Source organism: Eucyclogobius newberryi, unplaced genomic scaffold (genome assembly GCF_026437365.1).
Source record: "Eucyclogobius newberryi isolate DKJ021-1_F unplaced genomic scaffold, fEucNew1.0.hap1 SCAF_16, whole genome shotgun sequence".
Classification (NCBI taxonomy): Eukaryota; Metazoa; Chordata; class Actinopteri; order Gobiiformes; family Gobiidae; genus Eucyclogobius; species Eucyclogobius newberryi.
This window is the reverse complement of record NW_027315790.1, coordinates 33,183,855-33,193,576: the sequence shown is the minus strand read 5'-3', so window position 1 is coordinate 33,193,576 and position 9,722 is coordinate 33,183,855. Positions and strand designations below refer to the sequence as shown.

At 51.4% G+C, this 9,722-nt stretch overlaps 1 protein-coding gene across 1 annotated transcript; it reads right to left on the bottom strand.

The window, feature by feature from the left end:
• Nucleotides 1-5,593: 5,593 nt before the first annotated feature.
• On the bottom strand, nucleotides 5,594-9,386 carry smim13 (small integral membrane protein 13). Its single transcript, XM_072448309.1, has 2 exons — nucleotides 8,890-9,386; nucleotides 5,594-6,201 (listed from the first exon to the last, which is right to left on the bottom strand). The coding sequence occupies exons 1-2, from the start codon at nucleotides 8,963-8,965 to the stop codon at nucleotides 5,993-5,995; spliced, it is 285 nt and encodes a 94-aa protein (XP_072304410.1). The 5' UTR covers nucleotides 8,966-9,386; the 3' UTR covers nucleotides 5,594-5,992.
• Nucleotides 9,387-9,722: the final 336 nt, after the last annotated feature.

Sequence of the window (9,722 nt, the reverse complement as noted above, 5' to 3'; positions counted from 1 at the left end):
CCAGGTCGAAACCAGGGCTAAACCAGGTCTAAACCAGGTCTAAACCAGGACTAAACCAGGTCTAAACCAGGTCGAAACCAGGACTTAACCAGGTATAAACCAGGACTAAACCAGGTCTAAACCAGGACTAAACCAGGTCCAAACCAGGGCTAAACCAGGACCAAACCAGGTCGAAACCAGGGCTAAACCAGGTCCAAGCCAGGTCTAAACCAGGACTAAACCAGGTCTAAACCAGGTATAAACCAGGACTAAACCAGGTCTAAACCAGGATTAACCAGGTCTAAACCAGGGCTAAACCAGGACCAAACCAGGTCGAAACCAGGGCTAAACCAGGTCTAAACCAGGTCTAAACCAGGACTAAACCAGGTCTAAACCAGGTCTAAACCAGGACTAAACCAGGTCTAAACCAGGGATAAACCAGGACTAAACCAGGACTAAACCAGGACTAAACCAGGTCGAAACCAGTGCTAAACCAGGTCTAAACCAGGACTAAACCAGGACTAAACCAGGACTAAACCAGGACTAAACCAGGTCTAAACCAGGTCCAAACCAGGGCTAAACCAGGACTAAACCAGGACGAAACCAGGGCTAAACCAGGTCTAAACCAGGACTAAACCAGGTCTAAACCAGGACTAAACCAGGTATAAACCAGGACTAAACCAGGTCTAAACCAGGACTAAACCAGGTCCAAACCAGGGCTAAACCAGGTCTAAACCAGGACTAAACCAGGTCTAAACCAGGTCTAAACCAGGACTTAACCAGGTCTAAACCAGGACTAAACCAGGACTAAACCAGGTCTAAACCAGGACTAAACCAGTTCCAAACCAGGACTAAACCAGCACTAAGCCAGGTCCAAACCAGGGCTAAACCAGGACTAAACCAGGACTAAACCAGGTCTAAACCAGGTCTAAACCAGGACTAAACCAGGTATAAACCAGGACTAAACCAGGTCTAAACTAGGTCCAAACCAGGGCTAAACCAGGACTAAACCAGGTCGAAACCAGGGCTAAACCAGGTCTAAACCAGGACTAAACCAGGTATAAACCAGGACTAAACCAGGTCTAAACCAGGACTAAACCAGGTATAAACCAGGACTAAACCAGGACCAAACCAGGTCAAAACCAGGTCTAAACCAGGTCTAAACCAGGTCTAAACCAGGTCTAAACCAGGACTAAACCAGGTCCAAACCAGGGCTAAACCAGGACTAAACCAGGACTAAACCAGGTCTAAACCAGGACTAAACCAGGACTAAACCGGGTCTAAACCGGGACTAAACCGGGTCTAAACCGGGTCTAAACCGGGTCTAACCGGGACTAAACCAGGACTAAACCAGGACTAAACCAGGTCTAAACCAGGACTAAACCGGGACTAAACCAGGTCTAAACCGGGACTAAACCAGGACTAAACCGGGTCTAAACCGGGACTAAACCGGGTCTAAACCGGGTCTAAACCGGGTCTAACCGGGACTTAACCGGGACTAAACCAGGACTAAACCAGGACTAAACCAGGTCTAAACCAGGTCTAAACCAGGTCTAAACCAGGACTGAACCAGGTCTAAACCAGGACTGAACCAAGTATAAACCAGGACTAAACCAGGTCTAAACCAGGTCTAAACCAGGACTGAATCAGGTATAAACCAGGACTGAACCAAGTATAAACCAGGTCTAAACCAGGGCTAAACCAGGACTAAACCAGGTCGAAACCAGTGCTAAACCAGGTCTAAACCAGGACTAAACCAGGTCTAAACCAGGACTAAACCAGGTCTAAACCAGGTCCAAACCAGGGCTAAACCAGGACTAAACCAGGTCGAAACCAGGTCTAAACCAGGTCTAAACCAGGACTAAACCAGGTCTAAACCAGGACTAAACCAGGTATAAACCAGGACTAAACCAGGTCTAAACCAGGACTAAACCAGGTCGAAACCAGGGCTAAACCAGGACCAAACCAGGTCGAAACCAGGGCTAAACCAGGTCTAAACCAGGACTAAACCAGGACTATACCAGGTCTAAACCAGGACTAAACCAGGACTAAACCAGGTCTAAACCATGCAGAACCTGTGGTAAATGTTTGATAGTTTGACTTTCATTAAGTTTGTGAAGAAATGTATGAAAATAAAATGACAGGAAGTGGAGCTGACTCCCTCTGTGATGTCATCAGTGTGCGACACATGGTTGGACTAAATAAAGGTGTTTTATGGTCTTATTGTGTCAGGTCAGAACTGTTGTCGTTTATGTGGAGTTTGGCTCTTGTTTACAGTCTGGTTGCTATGGAAACAGCTGTGGAACCACCTCTACCTGTGTCAAACCAGGAAGTACAACTATAAATTTTACACAAACATTAAGTCAAATAAAACAGAGAAAACACTTTTATTCTGTAAATACTTCTTATTTTATTGAGGATCTAAGTGAAGCCGTTACAATTAAATATTTGTAAAACGATGTCCACTTGTTGAGCCCGTGAGGTCACAGACAGGTCACAGACAGGCCGGTGAGGTCACAGACAGGTCTGAGGCCGGTGAGGTCACAGACAGGTCAGTGAGGTCACAGACAGGTCACAGACAGGCCGGTGACGTCACAGACAGGTCACAGACAGGTCAGTGAGGTCACAGACAGGTCACAGACAGGCCGGTGAGGTCACAGACAGGTCACAGACAGGCCGGTGACGTCACAGACAGGTCTGAGGCCGGTGAGGTCACAGACAGGTCAGTGAGGTCACAGACAGGTCACAGACAGGCCGGTGACGTCACAGACAGGTCACAGACAGGTCAGTGAGGTCACAGACAGGTCACAGACAGTCCGGTGAGGTCACAGACAGACCAGTGAGGTCACAGACAGGCCAGTGAGGTCACAGACAGGCCAGTGAGGTCACAGACAGGTCACAGACAGTCCGGTGAGGTCACAGACAGACCAGTGAGGTCACAGACAGGCCAGTGAGGTCACAGACAGGCCAGTGAGGTCACAGACAGGTCAGTGAGGTCACAGACAAGTCACAGACAAGCCAGTGAGGTCAGACAGGTCGGTGAGGTCAGTGAGGTCACAGACAGGTCAGTGAGGTCAGTAAATATGAGGATTTCAAGTGTTAGTTTGAGAAAATGTGCTTTAGAAAAATATCTGCGTTTGGCCCGAGTCACTTCATCTCGACGGCGTCAAAACAGGTTTAGAAAAAAGGACGAAATGTGCAAAACAAAGTGTGAAAACGTCGCACTTTTACACGACAAACGCTCTTTTACACGACAAACGCTCTTTTACACGACAAACGCTCTTTTACACGACAAACGCTCTTTTACGCGACAAACGCAATTTTACGCGACAAACCCTCTTTTACACGACAAACGCTCTTTTACACGACAAACGCTCTTTTACACGACAAACGCACTTTTACACGACAAACGCACTTTTACACGACAAACGCTCTTTTACACGACAAACGCTCTTTTACACGACAAACGCTCTTTTACACGACAAACGCACTTTTACACGACAAACGCACTTTTACACGACAAACGCTCTTTTACACGACAAACGCTCTTTTACACGACAAACGCACTTTTACGCGACAAACGCTCTTTTACACGACAAACGCTCTTTTACACGACAAACGCTCTTTTACACGACAAACGCTCTTTTACACGACAAACGCACTTTGAAATGAAGCGACAGTTTGATAATCGTCATGTGCAAAGCTCGTGTTAAATGTTCATGAAGATGTCGTTCTTCTGTAGATACATCATTTGGATGTCAGTTTGAAGGAAACGAGGGAGCGAGGGAACAAGGGAGCGAGGGAACAAGGGAGCGAGGGAACAAGAGAGCGAGGGAACAAGGGAGCGAGGGAACAAGGGAGCGAGGGAACAAGGGAGCGAGGGAACAAGGGAGCGAGGGAACAAGGGAGCGAGGGAACAAGGGAGCGAGGGAACAAGAGAGCGAGGGAACAAGAGAGCGAGGGAACAAGGTACTGAGGGAACAAGGGAGCGAGGGAACAAGAGAGCGAGGGAACAAGGTACTGAGGGAACAAGGGAGCGAGGGAACAAGGGAGCGAGGGAACAAGGGAGCGAGGGAACAAGGGAGCGAGGGAACAAGAGAGCGAGGGAACAAGAGAGCGAGGGAACAAGGTACTGAGGGAACAAGGGAGCGAGGGAACAAGGGAGCGAGGGAACAAGGGAGCGAGGGAACAAGGGAGCGAGGGAACAAGGGAGCGAGGGAACAAGAGAGCGAGGGAACAAGAGAGCGAGGGAACAAGAGAGCGAGGGAACAAGAGAGCGAGGGAACAAGAGAGCGAGGGCGAGGGAACAAGGGAGCGAGGGAACAAGAGAGCGAGGGAACAAGAGAGCGAGGGCGAGGGAACAAGAGAGCGAGGGAACAAGGGAGCGAGGGAACAAGAGAGCGAGGGAACAAGGGAGCGAGGGAACAAGAGAGCGAGGGAACAAGAGAGCGAGGGCGAGGGAACAAGAGAGCGAGGGCGAGGGAACAAGAGAGCGAGGGAACAAGGGAGCGAGGGAACAAGGGAGCGAGGGAACAAGGGAGCGAGGGAACAAGGGAGCGAGGGAACAAGGGAGCGAGGGAACAAGAGAGCGAGGGAACAAGAGAGCGAGGGAACAAGAGAGCGAGGGAACAAGAGAGCGAGGGAACAAGGGAGCGAGGGAACAAGAGAGCGAGGGAACAAGGGAGCGAGGGAACAAGAGAGCGAGGGAACAAGGTACTGAGGGATTAGAAGGATCTGGAAAGTTTGACTTTGGCACAATCAGTTTGAAAAACTCACTCTAAACCAGGTCTAAACCAGGACTAAACCAGGACTAAACCGGGTCTAAACCGGGTCTAAACCAGGTCTAAACCAGGACTAAACCGGGTCTAAACCAGGTCTAAACCGGGTCTAAACCGGGTCTAAACCAGGTCTAAACCAGGTCTAAACCAGGACTAAACCAGGTCTAAACCGGGTCTAAACCGGGTCTAAACCAGGTCTAAACCAGGACTAAACCAGGACTAAACCGGGTCTAAACCAGGTCTAAACCAGGACTAAACCAGGACTAAACCGGGTCTAAACCAGGTCTAAACCAGGACTACACCAGGTCTAAACAGTTCAGTTCAGATTGGAGGACTGGATCTCACTGGAGGATGAAGAAGGTTCATCCAAGTCATAATTTTAATGTTAATAAAACAAATATTGAAATCACTTTTAAAACGTCACTGCTCAAATGACAAGAAGAAGAAACTTAAAAACTGTTCTATTTCCTGTGTTTTCTAAACGCTCGGACTGAGGAGATAAAACACAACCATCTCCTTCTTGTCCTAGTGTAACACTCCACAGACACACACACACACACGTTACACACACGTTACACACACACACTCACACGAGCAGGAGGAGGAGGCGTACAGGCCAGGTACGAGTCAGGTCCGTGTAGAGAGGGTTTTACAGAACAATAAAAAAGACACAAAAGGAAGAACATTTTGTCACTAAAATGTGGCGTTTGCAGTTGAAATGAGGCTAAATATTTAAATTAAGTGATTTGTAGCGTTTCAGAAGCAGATGTTCAATCAAACTGTGTCTCGGGTCTTTAGTTCCATCTCGGGGTCTTCTTGGGGTCTTTAGTTCCATCTCGGGGTCTTTAGTTCCATCTCGGGGTCTTTAGTTCCATCTCGGGGTCTTCTCGGGGTCTTTAGTTCCATCTCGGGGTCTTCTCGGGGTCTTTAGTTCCATCTCTGGGTCTTTAGTTCCATCTCGGGGTCTTTAGTTCCATCTCGGGGTCTTCTCGGGGTCTTTAGTTCCATCTCGGGGTCTTCTCGGGGTCTTTAGTTCCATCTCGGGGTCTTTAGTTCCATCTCGGGGTCTTTAGTTCCATCTCATCTCGGGGTCTTTTCTCTCTCGTTAAAGACCTCATCGCACAGAGGAATGGGACAGACATGAATCTAACACAAGCGTTTCCCTTTTTTGACCCGGTCAGTCTGTGGCGCCCTCTGGTGGTCGTCCACGTGGGCGCGGCCCTTCGGAGCGGGCGTTACTTGGCGCGGGCGACTTCGGGCGAGGCGAGTCTTTGGCGGGCGGACTTGGGGCGGGTCCTCAGTGGGGCGGGGCCGACCGGGGGGCGCTCGGACTCGGGCGGGCGCTCGGACCCCGGGGCCTCGGCCTGGGGCGTGGTCGCGTCGCTCACGAGCTCGCGCAGGAACTTGAACTTGGACAAGAAGAGCTGCCACACCACGTACCAGCCTGAAGGGGGCAGAAGGGGGTCAAAACGGTCTAAAAAAAGGTCTAAAAAGGTTAAACACTCGTCCTTATTAGTCAATATGGCCCTGATTTGAGGGGTTCCCCAAGGGTCAGTCCTGGGACCCCTTCTGTTCTGTCCAGTCAGTCAGGACTAAACATGGACCGGCCTCCTGCTGGTGCCAGAGTCGGGACTAAACATGGACCGGCCTCCTGCTGGTGCCAGAGTCAGGACTAAACATGGACCGGCCTCCTGCTGGTGCCAGAGTCAGGACTAAACATGGACCGGCCTCCTGCTGGTGCCAGAGACAGGACTAAACATGGACCGGCCTCCTGCTGGTGCCAGAGTCGGGACTAAACATGGGCCGGCCTCCTGCTGGTGCCAGAGTCAGGACTAAACATGGACCGGCCTCCTGCTGGTGCCAGAGTCAGGACTAAACATGGGCCGGCCTCCTGCTGGTGCCAGAGTCAGGACTAAACATGGGCCGGCCTCCTGCTGGTGCCAGAGTCAGGACTAAACATGGGCCGGCCTCCTGCTGGTGCCAGAGTCGGGACTAAACATGGACCGGCCTCCTGCTGGTGCCAGAGTCGGGACTAAACATGGACCGGCCTCCTGCTGGTGCCAGAGTCGGGACTAAACATGGACCGGCCTCCTGCTGGTGCCAGAGTCAGGACTAAACATGGACCGGCCTCCTGCTGGTGCCAGAGACAGGACTAAACATGGACCGGCCTCCTGCTGGTGCCAGAGTCAGGACTAAACATGGACCGGCCTCCTGCTGGTGCCAGAGTCAGGACTAAACATGGACCGGCCTCCTGCTGGTGCCAGAGACAGGACTAAACATGGACCGGCCTCCTGCTGGTGCCAGAGTCAGGACTAAACATGGACAGGCCTCCTGCTGGTGCCAGAGTCAGGACTAAACATGGGCCGGCCTCCTGCTGGTGCCAGTCAGGACTAAACATGGACCGGCCTCCTGCTGGTGCCCAGAGTCAGGACTAAACATGGACCGGCCTCCTGCTGGTGTCCGAGTCAGGACTAAACATGGACCGGCCTCCTGCTGGTGTCAGAGTCAGGACTAAACATGGACCGGCCTCCTGCTGGTGCCAGAGTCAGGAGTAAACATGGACCGGCCTCCTGCTGGTGCCAGAGTCAGGACTAAACATGGAGCGGCCTCCTGCTGGTGCCAGAGTCAGGACTAAGCATGGAGCGGCCTCCTGCTGGTGCCAGAGTCGGGACTAAACATGGAGCGGCCTCCTGCTGGTGCCAGAGTCAGGACTAAACATGGAGCGGCCTCCTGCTGGTGCCAGAGTCAGGACTAAACATGGACCGGCCTCCTGCTGGTGCCAGAGTCAGGACTAAACATGGACCGGCCTCGTGCTGGTGCCAGAGTCATGACTAAACATGGACCGGCCTCCTGCTGGTGCCAGAGTCAGGACTAAACATGGACCGGCCTCCTGCTGGTGCCAGAGTCAGGACTAAACATGGACCAGCCTCCTGCTGGTGCCAGAGTCAGGACTAAACATGGACCGGCCTCCTGCTGGTGCCCAGAGTCAGGACTAAACATGGACCGGCCTCCTGCTGGTGCCCAGAGTCAGGACTAAACATGGACCGGCCTCCTGCTGGTGCCAGAGTCAGGACTAAACATGGAGCGGCCTCCTGCTGGTGCCAGAGTCAGGACTAAACATGGACTGGCCTCCTGCTGGTGCCAGAGTCAGGACTAAACATGGACCGGCCTCCTGCTGGTGCCAGAGTCAACATCAGTGTAATGAAAACCCCACTGGACGTTTGACCCAAACTGAGGCCACGCCCCCTTTCTAAACTTAGGGCGCTCTGGACAAACATGAGCCGCGTTCTCCTCAAACTAAAAATGGAAATCAGTGAAATGACTGCAGCAGGAACTCGGGGGCCCTCGACGACACGCCGCCCGGTCGCTCGCCACGAAAACGCCGAAACAGGCAACGTCACCTGTAGGGCGGCGACAAAGGGGCGTTTCCGAAGTCGACTGGTCAGCGATCGTTTCTAGTGAACGTTTTAAACAGATAAACTTGAACTACAGCGATCGAACGCGTCTGAATAAAGAAGATTTACGAATGTGGAAAATGAACGGAAACGATTTTGCCTCTTTTTTCATCATTTAGAGCGAGCGTCCAATCGCTGCAGCCCAAACACTGCGTTTAATTTGAGTTAAAAGCACTTTATCTGTGATTAGAGTGAAAACAATAGCGTGGCCAATCGTTCTGTCCCATCAAATACAATGACCGGGAACCAAGAATACTAAATTAATATCATAACCAGGACTCGAAACACGCCGCGTCATAAAGAAGACGCCGGTATGACTCGTACGAAGCAGGAAATACATCGGGAACGGCGCGGGAAACGTGTCATTTTAGCAATTTTGACCATAAACGTTGTCACCGTGGGTCAAACGCAGTCAAACATCTCATACTTAGTCATTTCGCACAACTAATCGATTAATCGGCAGAATAATCGATCATTAGTCGCAGCCCCGAATATTGTCTCCAATTTTAAACAAACAAATCTGGGGAAAAACCTGGGACTATTCGCCTTTTGTGACGCTCTCAAGTCCGTCCCGGGTTCTACGTTGAACCCACGTGACCTTTGACCCTGCTCCGGTGCTTTAACGGTGTTTTAACGTCGTTTTAACGTCGTTTTCTCCCGTCGTGACGTGAACTCACCGAACAGCATGAAGAGCAGCGCGCACACGAGCGTCGCCACGATCACCAGCAGCGTGAGTCCGACGCTCTGCCACATGTTCACCGGGGGCTTTCCACGCGTTCACCGGGGCATCAGTGCGCGGAACACCGGGGGTCTTCCTTCCTGTCCGTCCGATCCAAACACGGGGGGACACACGGGGGGACACACGCGCCGCTCACCCGGGGACAGCAGCCGCGGGACACGTACGTAACATGCGCTTGTTTGTAGCAGACGCGGTGGCTAGCTGCGGTTAGCTCGTCGCACCGGGACCGCGGCACAGATGCGGGCAAACCGGGGCAAACGCGAGCCGAATGCCGGACAGACGGTGGCGGAGGCGGCGCGCTCGGGTCACGGGGGTAAAGTCCGGGTGGCGCGGGCTACATAACTGCGGCCGCGGGTGAAACGCTCACGCGCGGAGCCGCGAAGAGGACACGGAGAACTGGGTTACGACAACAACATCGGCGTCACGCAAACGAGCGCGACTGCGGCTGCGCGGAGGAGCAAGGGCTTGTGGGAAATGTATTTCTGTGAAGGAAGTGTTTACTGACGTTTCACTGAATATTAAGCTTAAAAATACATTTTAATTATACTTCAGTTTATGTTATTTTCTGATTAAAAACGTTATTAATTTTAATACAATAATCATATGTTTTTAACTGTATTAGGAAAAACAAGACCTCTCAATTGTCATTCTCAATCTGTATTTATTTAACGTTTATTTAATGTTAATTTAACTTTACCTTTGGGACCACTTAAATGTGGGGGTAATTAATGGACTCAGATATGAACTTGAACAGCCACACACAACATCAGC

What these genes read in the sequence shown, in the direction of transcription:
- smim13 (XM_072448309.1), bottom strand. Translation starts at nt 8,965, where the DNA reads ATGTGGCAGAGCGTCGGACTCACGCTGCTGGTGATCGTGGCGACGCTC. An exon ending in GCTGCTCTTCATGCTGTTCG is followed by an intron (nt 6,202 to 8,889) that starts GTGAGTTCACGT and finishes TGCCCCCTTCAG; the next exon opens with GCTGGTACGTGGTGTGGCAG.